This window comes from Egretta garzetta, unplaced genomic scaffold (genome assembly GCF_000687185.1).
Source record: "Egretta garzetta isolate BGI_Z169 unplaced genomic scaffold, ASM68718v1 scaffold59, whole genome shotgun sequence".
NCBI classification, from domain to species: Eukaryota; Metazoa; Chordata; class Aves; order Pelecaniformes; family Ardeidae; genus Egretta; species Egretta garzetta.
This window is the reverse complement of record NW_009267230.1, coordinates 1,018,902-1,035,531: the sequence shown is the minus strand read 5'-3', so window position 1 is coordinate 1,035,531 and position 16,630 is coordinate 1,018,902. Positions and strand designations below refer to the sequence as shown.

The 16,630-nt window shown below is 56.4% G+C and overlaps 1 protein-coding gene across 2 annotated transcripts in view; it reads right to left on the bottom strand.

The window, feature by feature from the left end:
- Positions 1-214: 214 nt before the first annotated feature.
- The window catches only part of CNTFR (ciliary neurotrophic factor receptor), a 215,629-nt gene continuing 199,213 nt past the window's right edge, over positions 215-16,630 (bottom strand). For both annotated transcript variants that reach the window (XM_035902723.1, XM_009647268.2), the window contains 3 exons: positions 14,703-14,866; positions 2,109-2,289; positions 215-360 (listed from right to left, as the gene is read on the bottom strand). In XM_035902723.1, coding sequence (XP_035758616.1) covers positions 215-360; positions 2,109-2,289; positions 14,703-14,866 — 491 coding nt within the window. The remainder of the gene's footprint in view (positions 361-2,108; positions 2,290-14,702; positions 14,867-16,630) is intronic.

Sequence of the window (16,630 nt, the reverse complement as noted above, 5' to 3'; positions counted from 1 at the left end):
ACTCAATTTGGAAAAGCAGCCAGATTTGGTACATTTACAGAAAAACCTGCAAGAAACCCCCAAGCAACTCGTTCTCAATGCCCTTCACCCAGAGCCTGGTTGGAGCATCCCCTTCCCAACCATGCTGGAGCCCCTGGAGTCCCCAAGCCCCTGTCCCCTCTCAGCACCCACACCGTGTCTCTCCCTCCCCCTCCCCCCATTTGAGGGATACTCACTAAATAAAGAGGACACCATAGGCAGCCAAGACCAGTCCAGCTGTCCAACACACTGCCACGGCCCCGCTGCCCACCACAGCCCCCTTGTCGCAGATCTTGGTGGTGGGGGGCGGCATGAAAGAGGAGGTGCTAGCACTCGTTGTCTCTGCAGGGAGGAAGAGTGGATGGTGAAGGGAGCTGGGGTGCCTCAGGACGTGTCCCGCAGGGGCAGCCCCCCTCCCCTGCCAGTAGGGACACGGCAACCTCCGGTCCCCAGATTGCCCCTCTCAGTGCCATGGCATGCTAGAGCTGAGCTGGGGGGTTGGGATGATGAGCCAGGGGATGGTATGGTCCATGAGACTTTCCCTGCTCTAACACTGGACTTACTGCTTGGAGATGCTTCCACCACCTGGCAGAACTGGGCATCCCTCTGGGCCCCATCCTGCCCAGCCGGGCTGCTCTGTGCACCAGCTCTTTGGGAATTTTGGCTAAGAGGTCACGACAACATGACCTGTCATGCCATTGTGACTTCTGCTCTCTGACATGCTCTCTGCAGAGAGCATCCCCCACCCAGGGAATGCCCTAGGCATGGCTGTGGCTGTTGGGCTGGCTTGCAGGGCTTGTCCTCCTCTGTACAGGACCAGATGGGGTGTCCGTCCCCATGGAGGACTGCCCAATTGCAGGGAGGGCATGGAGCATCATGCTGAGGCAGCTTTGGTCATATCCAGAGGGTCCCAGAGTGCCCCCTCCCCCCACCCCCCGACAGGGCAATGCTGGGGGCCACAGGGGATTTGTCTTGGCACCTCTCAGACCCCACTGAGCTGTCACAGCGAGGCTCTATCCAAGAGCCAGGGTGTCCCACATCAGCCCCGCGTGGCTGCAGCCAGCCGCATGCACAGGGACAGCGTGCGAGGGACACGTGCGTGAGGGACACACGTGCGCCTGCGCAGGGAGCAGGCAGGTGCTGGTTGTGTTTGCATTTAGCATTGTGCAGGTGGGCACAGAAGCAAACCCCAAACCCTGACACCAGCACGGTGTGCCTCCACTCCTTGTAGGGGTGTAGGGATGAGGGGCTGCAAACCCCTGGTGCTGCCTGAATCCCCAGGTGCTCTACTGGGTGCTGTGTTGCAATGGGAGGGGGGTGTCTCTGAGCAGGAGGTACCTCCACCCGCTGGCAGTGGGGCTTGCACCTACCGCATCCCCGTGCAGGGAACACTCCCAGGGCTTGCAGCAGTCCGTGCGTGGCCGTGGCAGTGCATGGCTTGCACACACGTGACGGGATCTACACGCTCAGCTGGCCTAGACCTTGGAGGGTGGGGGGGCTGAGCACTCCCCCTCCCCTGCGCACATCTGGCCAGCTCACGCACGCAGCCCTAAGGGAGAAGCCTGGTCGCTGCCTGCCTGCCTGCACACCAGTGCTTCCCCCGGCCCGCCGCCGGTGCCAGCCGGGGGAACCAGTGCAGGGTCCGCTCCAGCCCTTCTGGGAAATGGAGGGCTGATAACGCCCATTTGGACACAGTCCCAGCTCCTTCCTAGAAACAGAGAAACAACAACCACAACAATAACAATAACAACAACAACAACAAAACAACAAAACCACCACCACCAATAATAATAATAATAATTATTATTTTATAAATTATATATAATTATTATTGTATTGTTATTGTTATTATTATTATTAATCACAATGATAATTATAATAAACATCAGAACCCCTCATGCACCTACTGCCAGGGCCATGGGTGGGGACCAAGCACAGGGTGAAGGGCTGCAGCCCCCCGAGGTGCTGGGGGTACCTCCTTGGCTGCTGACCAAACTTGCAAGAGCCAGACAGGGGGGATCCTCAGCCATGACTCCTGGGTTGCCCCCTGCCAGGGGCACAGCCTGTTTTGTACTGGGGGGGGCTCTCACCTGTGACCTGGGCCTCAGTGGTGAGATGCTTGGGCTCCTCTGTCCAGGGGGTGGCATGGACAGCCACGCTCCAGTCACTCCACGTGCCGATGTCGTTGTCTTTGGCGGCCACCTGGATGATGTACTCCTTGCCGGCGTAGGCGTCCGTGATGGTGTGCGATGTCCCATCTGACAGCTCGACCTGCGGGCAGCGGCGGAGAGGGGAGGGTGGTCAGAGGAACCCCCGGCACAGGGAGGTGTAAGACAATTAGCATGTTTAGATTGGCTAGAGGGTGATAACAAGACTTTGGCGGCACTTTGGGAAATGCTATGGGGTTTTGGGCAGAGGCATGAGCCCAGGACAGGGATGCAGGGGGAGAATGCTCCAGCTGCAGCTAAGCCAAAGGTCTGGTGGGACCCCAGTCCCGCTTCCAAACTCGTGGTGCTGGAGCAGAGCGGCTTCCTCTAGAGGTCACCAGAAACTAGCAGATGTGCGGACAGGCTTCGCTCGGACATGTTAAGGCGGCTGGGAGCTGGACATCCACGCAGCGACTGGGATGTGTGCACATGCTTTCTGGGCATCGTTGCCAGTGCTGGGAGGAGGCTTCCCCCAGCAGCACATCTCTGGCCACCCTGCTCCTGTGCCTGCTGGCATCCCACTGGCTTAGCTTGCAGAACTCTGGCTGGGCCCCTGGACAAGGATCAAGCTGTGTCCAGCCGTCTTTCCTAGAAAAATTCCCTCTGTCCTGTCATTACCTCTGCCTGGGCCATGGGAGGTCCTGCCACCCTCCTGGGGATGTGGCTGCTGGTGCAATGGTTTAACCCCAGACTGTGTCCACACCTTCTGGGGATCTCTGATCTACCTGGAGCTTGGATCAAGGTCAAGTTGATGCAGGTGCCCAGTAGAAATGCACCCCCATCGCACAGACACCAGTGAGCAAACACACACGGGTGACAGAAGAGGAGGGCTCAGCACTCAAGTGACCTTCCGGGGATGGAGCCGGGTTTGGCCTCAGGGTCCTGCAGGCATGGAGGGGACGGACCAGGGCAGCAGCACCCCACAGAAGCTGCATGGGAGATTGCCCTCCACCCCGTCTCTGAGGCTGAGGACTAACATGCTGCCGGCTTCATTTCCCCCCTGCACTGCCTGTGCATGTCACGGGGGAGACACGAGGCACCCCTCGCCCTTCCCCTGTGCCCTGGCCGACACAAACCACCTTCTCGCCAGACACGTGTTGATAATAAAGATTCTGGGAGGATGAGGGATGGTGCGGGTCTGATGCAGCCCATCTGCAAGCGCTGGTGCCCAGCCAGGGGCTTGTGCTTGAGCAGAACCAGCGGCACTTTACAGGTGGGGGGAGCTTCATGGTGCAATGGGCGTGGGGGCCTCCACATGTCCCCAGCCACCTAGGAGAAGGTCAGGCACAGGATCCCACTGCCCTGGGGAGCACTGGCAGCTGAGTTTTATTAAGAACTCAGTTCAATGACAGGAGCAAGATGGAGCTGAAAATTTCTGCATGGTCTTTGCTCACATCCTGAAGCCCAAAGAGAGAAAAGCTGCACAATCAGGGTGCCCGGGGGTACGTGGGCCAGTGCACCTGCGGGATGAGGCTGCCCTGGCATGGCGGCTTTGCACAGGCAGGGATGGTGTCCACACCAGGGATGTGTGTGACGGCCTGCCCAGTGGCCAGTGTGGTTCACCTCATCATCCCACTGCTCACAGTGGTACCTGAAAAACAGGAGCCCACCCTGAGAAAGACCCAGCCCTTTTCCAGTCCCCCTCAGGACAGCTCATGCAACACAACAGCATAGATTTAATCCCTTTGGCATGCAAACTGCAGCCCCCAACCTGACTTTTACAGCTGCTCTTGCAATCCCTACCAGGGAGGGGGTCAGTTTTGCTTTTTTCCTCCAGGTGAGAGCCTTTCCTTCCCTATCCCCTCTCCCAGGGCCACATCCAGCCTGCCGCCCGGCATGGCAGGACCCTCAGGCTCTGTGCTCCCAGCTGCTCACGCCACCCAGAGCCCGCAGGAGCTCCAGATCTGGAGCACATCTGGAGGCAGGCCCAGCTGACACAAAGCTGCTACCAAACCTTGGCAGGGGAGCAGCATGGAGAAAGGCGTGCGTCTGTCCCACTGCTTCAGAATTTGGGGCTGGATGGGGGCAGGCAGGAGTCTGCAGAGTCCTGCCTGTCCTTGCACCACCAACCTGGGGCTGACAACCATGGTGCCAGTTGCGATGTAAGCAGGGATGCCGGCAGTTTCACCGCAGGGCTTGTGCCAAGCTGACATGTGCCCGAGCCTTATACTGCCGTTAGCCAAAGCACTGGGGCAACTGGTGCCCAGGTGCACCCCTGCTTTCCAGGGGACTCCTTTCCACCACACCATGGGACTCGCCATTGGGTCTGACTCGTTGGCATGGGGACAGCTTCTTGGCATGCCCGCCAAGGGGTTCCAAAGTCAGACCCCAGCTGGAGGGAGCCTGGCACTAGAGACAGATGAGCCCAGCAACCCTGGTGGGGCTCCATGACGGGTCTCCCTGAGTTTCCAGCAGGCTGAAGAGGCTGAGAGCCAGCCCTGGGTCACATGTGCTGTCTCACATCCAAGTAACAGAATCACAGAATCACAGAATGGCAAGGGTTGGAAGGGACCTCGGGAGATCACCCAGTCCAACCCCCCTGCTAAAGCAGGCTCACCCAGAGCAGGTTACACAGGACAGCATCCAGGCGGGCTTTGAATATCTCCAGAGAAGGAGACTCCACAACCCCCCTGGGCAGCCTGTTCCAGTGCTCCATCACCCTCAGAGTAAAGAAGTTCTTCCTCATATTCAACTGAAACCTCTTACGCTTCAGTTTGTGCCCATTGCCCCTTGTCCTGTTGCTGGGCACCACTGAGAAGAGTGGTCAGTCTTGGACCCATCCTGTTTAGCAGTTTGCAGGTCCCTCACTCAGGCTATGGCAGGGTCAGTGGCTGTTCCCGTCCTGGGGCTGGGCACAGCCCATCCTGCAGGAAAAGAGTCTTGGCCCACTTCACTTAAGGGATAGGTGAAAACTGAAATACTGTGAGGTCTGGACAGAAGGGAGGATGGGGAAAAGAAATTGAAGAAGGTGCTGGTCCCTTCTGCAGGGTATGCCTCCTCCAACCCACAGGGGTCTTGGCTGAGACCCATCCCACCAACTGCACCAAGCTCCATCCCTCCTCAGCCCAGAACCAAAACCCGAGCAGGATCAGGCTCCCTGGAGGGGACAGGCTCTTGGCACCCACCACTGCACCCAGCAGAGCTGAGGAGACACCTTCTGCATCCTCTTCTCATAGGGACACACCTTCATGGCCCAGGCACCAAGGGATGTGTAGGCAGGACAGGAGTCCCACCAGGTTGTGAATGACCTGGCCCGTGCAAAGCTCTGCACTCGGCAGGGCACTCCCCCAGCCACAAAGCACAGTGAGGCTGTCCATGACACCCAGACCCTGAGATTCACGCTGTCCCCTGCCTCTGCCACCAGCTCCGGTCGCTGCTCACCGTCGTGCTGCTCGTGGACACTGCAGAGTGGGATGCACGTGCAGCACCGTGCACTCCACACAGCAGAGTGGATGGGATCAGCTGTCCGGTGGCATCCACCAATTTGGATGGCAATGCCAAGGCAATCAAGCTCAATTAATTCCTAATGACAATTAACAAAACCTTGCTGGGTGAGCTGCCAGCCCCCTGCAAGCCTGTTTCTCCCGGCTCAGTCTGTGCTGGGCTGGGGGTGCCTCGGAAGCAGGGAGTGAGCACAGGACTTGGAGAGATGCTGGGATTATCTGACTGGCATGTGGGTCCCTTTAGTTCTTTCAGCACCCTCCAAGCCCTCCAGGCTGCTCGCTGAGGCCAGCAGCAAGCAGGCTGTGGGCAGGCCAGCCCTGCTGAGGTCCCGCTGGAGACCATCCGGAGCGTTTTCTCCAGCACAAAGAGCCCTCCCAGCTGAGTGCTTCCCCTTGGGAGCAACTCCCACCTCTCCCCAGCCACAGCCAGTCTGCAGCTGAATGTCTGCAGACACAACGGGGTCAAGGCCATGCTTTGCCTGGGTGGATGTTCCCTCAGGACCCAGGCTGGAGGACCTGGAGGACCTTCCCTGTAGGACCTGGGAGGATGCTGCCCTGAGCTCCTCTTTAGACAGCAGACGAAAAGAGAAGGCATAGATAACAGCATCCACCTCTCCCCCCCACACACACGTTGTCTGCATGCAGCACTTCTGAGCTGGGCAGCTGGGAGACACATCCAACATTTGCCATGGTGGGTGAGAAAGTCCCTGGGTGGGTGCCCGTGGCTCAGCACAAAACTGCAGCAGCAGATGGGAAAGCATATGGGAACTGGGTCCAAATGGACACAGGGAAAGCTGGGGCAGGGGGGATGGACACTAGGGAGGTCGTGGGGGGACGGGTGGGCACACAGCATCAAAGGCAGAGGGAGAAATTCCTTAATCCGCGTCCCTGCCACACAGAGACAAAAGTTGGAGGAAGGCTGCGCATGGTAAATTTTTTGGCCGGGGGGGGTCTGTATGTCGCTGCCTGCCTTTGTGCACCTGCCAAAAGTCACTCTGGCTGGCTGTGAAGTGCTGCCCAGATTAATGAGGGATCAGTAGCCAGTGCAATGCAGAGCTATTAGCATTGCAAAAAAAAAAAAAGCCCAAAAAAACGGAGAGGGAGAGCAGGGGGGAGAGAGAGAGAAATGTAAAAAAGCTCTTGAACCCAGTAATTCAGCCGACAGCTTGCTGAGGACAGTGTGGGCTGGGATCCCATTCCCTGCCATGGACAGCCTGCTTGGAAAGATAATGGGGCTGCAGAGGGATGGCCAGTGCCCACCCACAGCCCCCAGCACGAGGATAAGCCCAAGGGCCAGTGCCGCATTGACGGGATGGGAACAGACACCCAGGGCAGGTGGAGGGGAGGATTTCCCAGCACTTGGCTTTCCCCCTGTCCATGCTGGTCCCCCCTGCACATGTGCTGGAGGCCTGGGGACATCCACATGAGCTATCCACACCATGCACCCCAGCAAGGGACATCCATGTGTGCCCTCATCCCAGTCCTTGCCTGCAGACTGGTGGCACTGCCTTGCAGTGCTCGGCACAGCAGGAGTTAAGGAAGCCATCCCCCACCCTGGACACCCCCCTGCAGCTCCCACTGCCCCCAGCCCACCCTCCCAGGGTGCCCCTGCGGTAAAAAAGGTCACTGCACTCCGTTCCCACCCGGGCTCTGCTCCTGGTCCAGTGCGACCAGGTAGCATTTACTTGCAAACAGGGTGATGCACAGGCAAGTCTGAAGCCCAGATGGCCTTTGGAAGGGGATGGTGGGGGAAGAAAAACCCAATCCTCCCTGCCCAGGCAGCTGGGCTGGGGGCTGGTATGTGTTGGAAGGAGGCGGAGAGGGAGAAGTAGGGGATCAGATGCCTCCTTCTCTGCATCCCACATGAAAATGTGTTTGCCAGCTCCCTCGTGGCGGCAGTGTCTCTGCTTTCCATTCCTTGACACCTCCTGCTCCCCAGCATGGCTCCCGGTGTGGGAAGGGGGTGCTCTGCTGCTGGGAAGCTGGCAATGCGGGGATGGGGGGCTGGCAGCCCTCCATCCCACGGCAGGGATGCACTATCTCAGTGCATGCCAGGACAGAGACCATGTGCCTGCCACAGGTGTCGTATCGAGCCTGGGCGAGTGGGCCTTCCCCAAAATAAAAGGAGCACCCTGGCTATTGTAGGGTGAAGCTGATCTGCTCACGCACAGCGAGCAGGGGAACGCAGAAGGAACCCCCTCGTAAGAGCACATCTTGCGTCCTCACAGCCTCCTCCACCTCTGGATACTCCCTGACTTATCCTGGGGAGTGGGGGAAATGGGAACTGGGAGGGGGATGGGGCACCCCAGTGGGCTTGATTTCACAGCCAGACCCCTCCACTTGGCTGCAAGGAGTGCTGCAGGGACTCATGCTACACAAGCAGCTGCTGTTTCAGTCCCCACGATTACAGGGGGATGCCAGCAGGCTCCCACCTGCTCTGGGGAACAGGCTAAACCAAAATTAGGGGTAATCCCCAAGCAAGCCACCCTGCTGCTGGGAAGCGCAGGAGGGTGGCTGCAAACAGCCACCGCAGCCCGTGAAAAGATGTCGCCAAGTGGAAAAGAAACATTTTGCTTTTTTCTTTTCAAAGCCATGTCTGGAGACCAAATAGATCTGACATTCATTACTAATAAACGAGCCCCCAAATACCTCCTCCTTCCGCAGCGCTGCAGGAATCAGTTGGGCTAACCCCAGACAAAACTTTCTGCCCAGACTCTGGAGTAACTAAAAGGCTGGGGAAAGCAAATGACCCCCTAATTCTCTGTCAGCCAGGTAGTGGAGGAGCCCAGCAGGGTCTGAGCTGCGGTCCCTCCTGTCACTCCCCCCGAAAAGGCTGCTGTGCTGCTGCTGCACATAGCTCAGCCCTGCTGCTGGTCTGGGAGGATGAGTTATCACAGGGCTCCTCTGCAGCCTGGGCTGTGTCACACCAGATGTGGCTGAACGGCTCCCTTCTGGCTTAAAAAAAAAGAGCATCTTTGAAAGCAGAGCTGTAAGCTCGTTAATAACGGGACCCTTTATCTCCAGATGCACTGTCCCCTCCTGCCAAGTGACAACTGGAAGAGCTTGTGTTTGTTTGTGGCTGCGGGGAGGATGGGATTGGGGATGCTCAGGGTGCTCAGCACCAGCTCTAACCCTACCCGGCGCCGGCATCTGCTGGCTGCTGATGCATTTACCACCCTGATGCAGTGGGCTGGGTTGACAGCCGATGGGTGCAGCTTGTGCATGGGCATTGCAGGGCACGGGCGCCTGCCTGGCATGGTCTGCACGCAGGCAGGGAAAGCTCAGCCTGCTAGGCATGGTCTGCACACAGGCAGGGAAAGCTCAGCCTGCCGGCACTGTCCCGCCTGCACGTAGCTGCACAAGGATGCAGGCAAGCACAGGCACAGGGGTGCGTGCATGGGTGCTCTGCTGCTCAGTGGCACTGTCAGGGCTGCCTTATCCTGCCAGGTGCTTGATAGTTTGAGGTCACCAGCACTTCCCTTGTGGGCTGAGAGCACCCAGGCAGTTCCAGCCAAGGGTCCCAATCCCAGCTCCATCCCTGGAGCTGGGGCAGGGATGGAAAAGGTGATTTCTGAGCATTTCCCGCCTCCATCCTTGTCAAAGGCACTCTGCTCCAGCCCTGCCTGTCTCATGCCAAGCTGTGAGTGACAGTATTACAGCATCAACATTTTGCTCCCACCTATTAATTTCTTTTTTCCACCCCCCCCTTCTTTTTTTAATCACTGACTTTGCAGCCGGGAGGGGAAGGGAGAGAAGTGCCGCAATAAAATCTACCAGGCGTGAAGCTGTAACCCAGCTCTCTCAGGGTGACCTCCTTGCCAAGGTTGCCTTGTGAAGGGGGGGGTGTGTGCAGGCAAAGCGGCAGAGGCATGGGGTGTGTGGGGGGGTGCAAATGGGTGCGAAGGAGTGCACCCGCCGCAAAGTGACATTGCCGCTGTGCCGGTGGGGATGAAGCTGCAGCGGGCAGGCGGTGGCACTAATTGCCTTCCCTGGCCCCATCCCTCCCCCTTGCCCGTCGCAGGCAGGATACGCATTAGCACATGCTTTCAGGTTATTACAGGCTGCCCCAAGGCAGGAATCTTCCAGAGACAGCCTGTGAGATTCACCTATCTGACTGAAAAATGTCGATTGGTTTGGGGAGATGAGCTGGAGCCCACCCTGGCAGTCACATGAGTGACGGTGGCCAGCCCAGAGGACCATGCCCTCCTCACACCAACCACTAAGTATTTAGCAATACCCACAAGTTGCTCATTCCTGTCCCCAAATCCCCATCATCTGCCTGCTCAGCAGCAGAGCTGGCACAGATGCCTGTGTCGGGGGCTCTGTGGCCCTAGCTCTTAAAATCCTGGGATGGTGGGAGCACCTCTGCTTGCTTTTCCAAAGAAGGATGTTTCCAGCCTTTGCAAATGCTCATGGACATGGCTCTAATGCTTCCAAAACAGAAGAGGAAGGAGAGAATCCAACCACATTATTAGCTTTAAATATCTCATGACCTTTTACTGCAAATCTCAAGATCCGAGGCGCAGCCCGCCTCACGGTTCGTTAACATTTCATGTTGTCAGTGCGGCCAATGGGTTCAATTAGACTTCGCGACGGCATCTGCAAATTGCTGGCAACCCACTGGAGGAAATCCTCCCTCGGTCTGTCCGCCAGCTCTGACGCTGCTTAAGAAATACCTTCTGAGCTTTGCCACGCTCCCGGGATGTGCACTGAGCTGGTCAGTTCTCAGCGCATACGACCTCCCCCCGAAAACTGAGAAAAAGGGAGATCCTGTTCCAGCAGACGCTATGGGGTGGGAGCAAATCGGGTGCAAGACCTGCCCCGCGGTCCCCAAAGATGCGCAGGATGGTGCCTGGCCACCCGCCTGCACCTAGGGGTGAGCATGCAGACGTGCTTGCGGGGAGATCGCATGTGTGAGCGTGGCGATTGCTGCTGTTGTGAGTTAACTGAAGGAGCCTGTAAAACCAGAAACAGCCTATTAGCAATCCATTAGGAAAGGGTATCCAGTTCCAGCCTAGGTAAGCCATTAGAGGAACATCTGAGAGCATTAGGAGAGCTCGCTTGGGGCCAGGATGGGGCTATAAAACAGAAGAGGAAACCACGCTAATCTGGCTTGAATTACAAACTTAAAAGCAGGAGAAAAATAAAGGATACCCTAAACATTTAATGTTTTATATTTAGGAGACAGAAGGGGAGATCCTGCCAAAAGGAGAGAATAAAAAAACCCGTTTAGGCTACAAATATCCCATCTCCCTTCTGGCAGCAGAGAAACCACCAGCCCCTCTTCCAGAAAGGGAGGAGCGTGGCTTTAAAGTTGCTTGAGTTTCAGAGCGAGCTCCATGCTGGTGGAGCAGAGGGGACTCGGTGGCCACCTGATGTGACACGACATGACATGGTGGCATCCTGAGCAGCTGGGAAATGCCCGTGCCCAGGTTCAAGGGAGCTGCTGAGAGGTGGCACAATGGTACAAGGAGCATCCGGCAACACACCCCGCCACCAGCTCACGTGGAAACTCATCATCATCATCATCTCTCCACAATAATAATTCCCAGAGCACATCATTATAATTCCCAGAGCAAACTGCAACATGAGAGCTGCTAAGTGGCCTGAGCGGAAAGGCGCTGCGGAGCAGAGGAAAGGGAGTGCAAATGGCATGCTGGGGCTCAAACCCACCTTTGCAAAGGGCTGGGAAGGGGGAGAGGGTGTCCCCCCGGCTCTGGGTCAGCCCCAGGTATTGCTCAATGGGGCGAAATGCTTGGGCCAAGCACCAACCGTCTCTCTCTGGGCGGGAACTGCATTTATGGCTAGCTCGCGCAGCGGAGGTCTCGATAAGATCCACCGCTCCCGCCACGGATGGCTTCATCTTCTGGTGCCAAGCCCTGGCATTATTAAAATCCTGAAAGGAAGAGCCTGGGAGAAAGCAGACGCTGATTGAATCAGGCCCTACGGTATTCGACAGCTCGACATCCATCTGATCCTATTAGTGCTCATTCAGTCCTGCCTGCCGAGGTGCTGTGCATAAATCAGACCCTGCAAAGATAACGGGAGGCGGAGGGGGAAAGGGGAGCTGCTGCTTCTGCCAAGAAATGCCACGTGCAAGTGGGGCCTGCATGGATATTCCTGGCTCTGGGCAGTCTCCGGCGCTCCCTGGTGGGTTTGCTCCTGTGGAGATGCTGGGTGTCCTGCGGGGCTGCCAAGGGGGTGGCAGGAGATGCTTAAAACCCACAGCCAGTGCATGGGCGCATTGCCACAAGGAGGCAGGGATGGGGCTCAGCCTGGGGACCTTGGGCACACAGGGACATGCCAGAGCATGAGGTTACCCGGCTCCTCCTGGCTGCTGGCAGAGGCTTCTCCTCTCCCTGTCAGGCTCCCAAGCTGCCCCGTTGTCAGCAAGCAGGCTGTGTGCAATGGCTTTTCCGTGCTGGCAGTCACTGGGGACACCATGAGCCAAGACTGGGGGCAGCTTGCGGCAGGAGACCCTTCACCTCAGCAAGAATTAAGACACCCCCATGCAAGCATGGCATGCATGACTGCTGCATCCCTTCTCAGGGCACTTGATTGTTCCTGGTGAGACCCAACACCACCACCACAGGACAAGCTGGACGGCTGAGCTAGGCTTGGCTCTACCAAACCATGTCCTTCCCTCTGCTGGCTGGATTTTAGGGGAACGGGGACACCCTCCAAGATGCCAACAAGCAATAGGTCAAGGAAAACAGAGCTCAGTGTGGCTTGGGCATGGCTCCCAGCACGCTGGCATCTGTGGGGTTCATTTTTAGGTGCAAACCCCGCATTTGCAGTGTGCCCTGCTGTGCTAAGCAGGCTGAACATGCCAAGGGGGTCTGGGGTCGGAGCAGCTCTGGCTGCTCTGCAGCATTGCCATCCCCTGATGTTTGGGAGCTGATTGAATTAGGCTTCGCAAATAATTCATCTGATGAATAGTGGCAGTTTTCCTCAAATCATCCACAAATCAGATTTTTCATTACCCAGCTGGCGGGGCAGAGAGTCGGAAAACAAGGCTGGTACCTCACTTGCTGAATAGCTTGCACTTGATCACCGAGCAAATTATTCCCCAAACACACTTCTCCATCAGCCAGTGATGGGGGACGTGTCTCTTGCAAGGGTATATTGATTAAAAGCCATACCCAGGACTGCTCTCCCCTCCCAGGACGCTGGGACATGAGCCCTTCCCAGCCCTCCTTGCACCCACCATGAGGGCTGGTACCTTGAACTCTCTCTGCAGCTCAGGGTATCTTTAAATAGGAGAAACCAAGTCTTATTACCCTAGAACTGCCTTTTCCAGCCAGGGTGGCCATGCCACCACTGTCTCCAACACCTCTGTGTATTTCCCACTGTTGCTGCCTGCCTGAGAGCAGTGATGGAGAGGCCACACCATCTCCTCAGAGGCCCTGCGGCGAGGGGGCTGGCATGGCTTGACCCCACCAATATGATGCCTAATACCCAGTGGTGGAGGGACTGGCCACCCTTAGGGTGTCGAGGCAGGAGGCAGCTCACTGGCTCTCCCGCCATTTTTGGGTGCAAACCCCTGCATTTGCAGGGTGCTTGGCTGGATCAGACTGTGGCAGGGTAAAAACATCAGCTTTCCCCACAATGGTTTCACACCTTGGAAAAAGTGACTCCATGTTTGCTGTTTCCCATTAATTCTTCCCCTTTTTTCACAGCTTCTACAATTTGAGCATTTACCCCGCAAATGAAAAAAAATATCCACAGCAAACTAATACCCAAAACTCCACCTCTGCTTTCTTACCCCTTGGGATGCTCCGCAGGCGCTCTCCTGCTGCCAGGAGGGAAGTGAAGGGCAAAGAGACAAGCAGGAAAACCCTCTCCCAACCCTTCTCTGATTTTCAAAGCCATCAGCAAGCGCTTCAAATCTGAAACACAACCTGAGGTGCCGCCCCGTCAACAAACCCAACCAATGCAAAACCAAAAAGCCGCCGAGGCACTGACATCTTGCAGAGACATGAGCAAAGCCTCCCATCCCCTCTCTCAGCTGTTTCTCTCCCCAAAGAAGAGCTGCCCAGCAGAAAACCCTGCTTGGCTCCACGATGCAGGTGAGCTCCTGGGGGTCTGGGTGCTGCCTCCTATTTGTCTTTTTCTGGGGGGGGCAACAGACTTTATCAAGCAAAGCACCTAATTGGCTTTCAACTGGCCCAGCTCGGCACAGAGGGGATGCTGGATGAGCCATGTCAGCTGTTTCTCTCCCCAAAGAAGAGCTGCCCAGCAGAAAACCCTGCTTGGCTCCACGATGCAGGTGAGCTCCTGGGGGTCTGGGTGCTGCCTCCTATTTGTCTTTTTCTGGGGGGGGCAACAGACTTTATCAAGCAAAGCACCTAATTGGCTTTCAACTGGCCCAGCTCGGCACAGAGGGGATGCTGGATGAGCCATGCCAGAGTAGCAGCACCTCTCCCCCAGCAGCAGATTGCTTTCCTTCACAAGCTGAGCACGCAAGCAGCACGTAGAGGAAAAAAAAAAAAAAGGAAAAGCCTGTTCGTTATCTTCCTGCAGCTAACAAATGAAATCTGTCCTCCGGGCTGCCAAGGATTTCATTGACTATTTTTTTTTTAAAGAAACAAGAAATAAAAGTAAGAAATACGATAACATCGCGGCAATCGCTCCATGACTGTGCTCTGAGTTACGGCAAGCGGTATTTTATCTTCAGTTCAAAATCTAAATGTGGCAGAGGCACATTTAAATGTGGTGACATTTATACTTTAAATGCCTTTTACATCTCGTTGGCAGGTTTTATATAGAACATATGTATGGAAAGTAGATAGGGGCCGTGGATGAAAATGTGGAGCGGGGAGAGCCTGCAGAGCCATTTGTAGGCAGAATGTGAGTTAGAAAGAAAGATGGAGGGGAAGAGAGATGGGAGGGGAGACAGAGAAGGAGAAAAAAAGGGTCTGGGTTGCCTGGGCAGTACATAGACACTTTTTTTGGTCCCTGACCATTTGTTCCCAGGGCAACTTGTTCCCAGCCACCCGCTCCCCCCCGTCCCGGCCAGCTCAGCATCACTTACATGTTGCCACTGGTCCAGGATGAGGGGCCGATACCGCAGGAAGAACTTGAGCGGAAAAGACTCAGGGTCTGGCCAGGACGAGGGGTTTTGCCACGACACCTCCAGCCTCCGAGGGTTATTGGGCACGGGTTTGGCGACAACACTCTCCGGAGGGTCCGGCTTTACTGGAAGAGAAGAGGGTGGCTGGTAAAGCTTTGCACGTGGATCCTTCCTCACACCCCTTGGCACAGCAGGCAGGGCTTTGCATCCTGTGCTTTCCAAGGGGAGCAGCCAACACGCAGAACAACGTTTTCCCAAACTCATTAGATGCAAATCACCTTTTCTTGTCCAGGTCAGTGGTATGGCTGCCTTGGCTCAAAATAACCACTCTCAAGGAGGTGCCAGTGCTGGAGATACATGGAAACAACCTGGCCTGGGCAGAGAGCATCCCTCCTCCCCAGGGCTACTTGGGTCAGGGCGAGGAGCCCTCCAAGCCCAAATCCTGCACTTTCCTTGCACCTCCTGATTTCTGGGAGCCTGATCCACGTTCAAACCTACTTACCCTGCAGTAATGTGGCTGAGTTCAGCCCTTGGGCTTAGGGGATTCAAAGCTTTGGCACATCATATTTGCGAAGGGTGAAGGATTGCCATAGTCACCTTCCACCCCAGATATCTCTCTCTTAGCCCTGCTCTGCTTTGGGGATACGGGGATATTTTCTTGCTACCTGACAAGTATTTCAAGTGAGTATTAATTGGCTGTGAGCTATGCAACGTGCTTTGAAGTTGCAGCTACTTTTGGAGCGCTGGGAGGAAATCACAGACAGGCTGTGATGAACGGCACTGCCCATTGCAGAGCGAGCCTTGCTCCTCACCAAGGGTTTGCTCAACTCCTGACAACTCAAACTCCCAATGTGCAATAGCACAGCCATAGAAAGACTAAGATTTGGGTACACCCATGTTCTCCTTTTGTCGTGGCCAGAAAGTAGCTGGGCACAGGGAGCCTGGGATGGAAGAGGACTCTCTGTGCACTCTAAGAATAGCAATGCACATGAGTCCTCATGTCCCGGGAGGGCTCTCAACCCCCTCCAAAGCCCACATGCAGGCCAAGGGATCCCTCTTGGCCTGAAAATCTCTGGATTGAGCAATGGTCCCCTGGCACTGACCAACTCCAGGAGCAGCTTGTGAAGCTGCCAGCATCAAACTCCACTCCCAAGCATGGAGGAGGGATGCTGGGGCTGTGGAGAGCCTCTCTCTGCCTGGCAGAGCTCCTGCCCTGCACTCAGAGGTCTTCTCCATGCTGATCCTAGGGGTTCACCTGCTGTGGGTGGGAGGTGATGTCCACACAGGGGCTTCACCTCCCCTGGGAAAGGAGGGAGGTGGTGGTGGCGAGTGACTTGCTCCTCTTGCCAGAGTGCTTGCCTGCAGCCCTGCCCTATGCACAAAGGGCATCTCTCCCTCTGCTTGAGACCAGGCGCTGATGTGGGGCCAGTCTGCTCCACATGGAGTCGTGTGTGTGCCATTCGCTGCCACCTCTGCTCCTGGATGATGCTGGCATTGCAGCAACTGTCCCCAAGAAAACACCTTCCCTGCACCACCACTGCTTGCTCTTCTTAGGAGAAACCAGACTCTGATGCTTTCAAACTCACTTTCTTGGCTGTGGGTGAGGCAGAGGGGGGCCTCTGATATGAAGCCACAGGCCAACCACCTTGGTGGGACCCAGAATTGGCCCTGTTCCCTCTGAGATGTAGCCCACCACCATCTCCCTCTCCCCAGCTCTCCTGCTCAGCACCCTGGAACACACCCTGCTTCGGTCCTCCTTCACTGTCATCTTCACCACCACTCCGACAGCTTCTTCTGCCTCCCATCACCTTCCCTCTGCTGTGGTGGGTGCAAGGAGGGCTGGACCACTTCCTCCATACCCACTGCACCCAGCGCCCAGAGGATGCTCC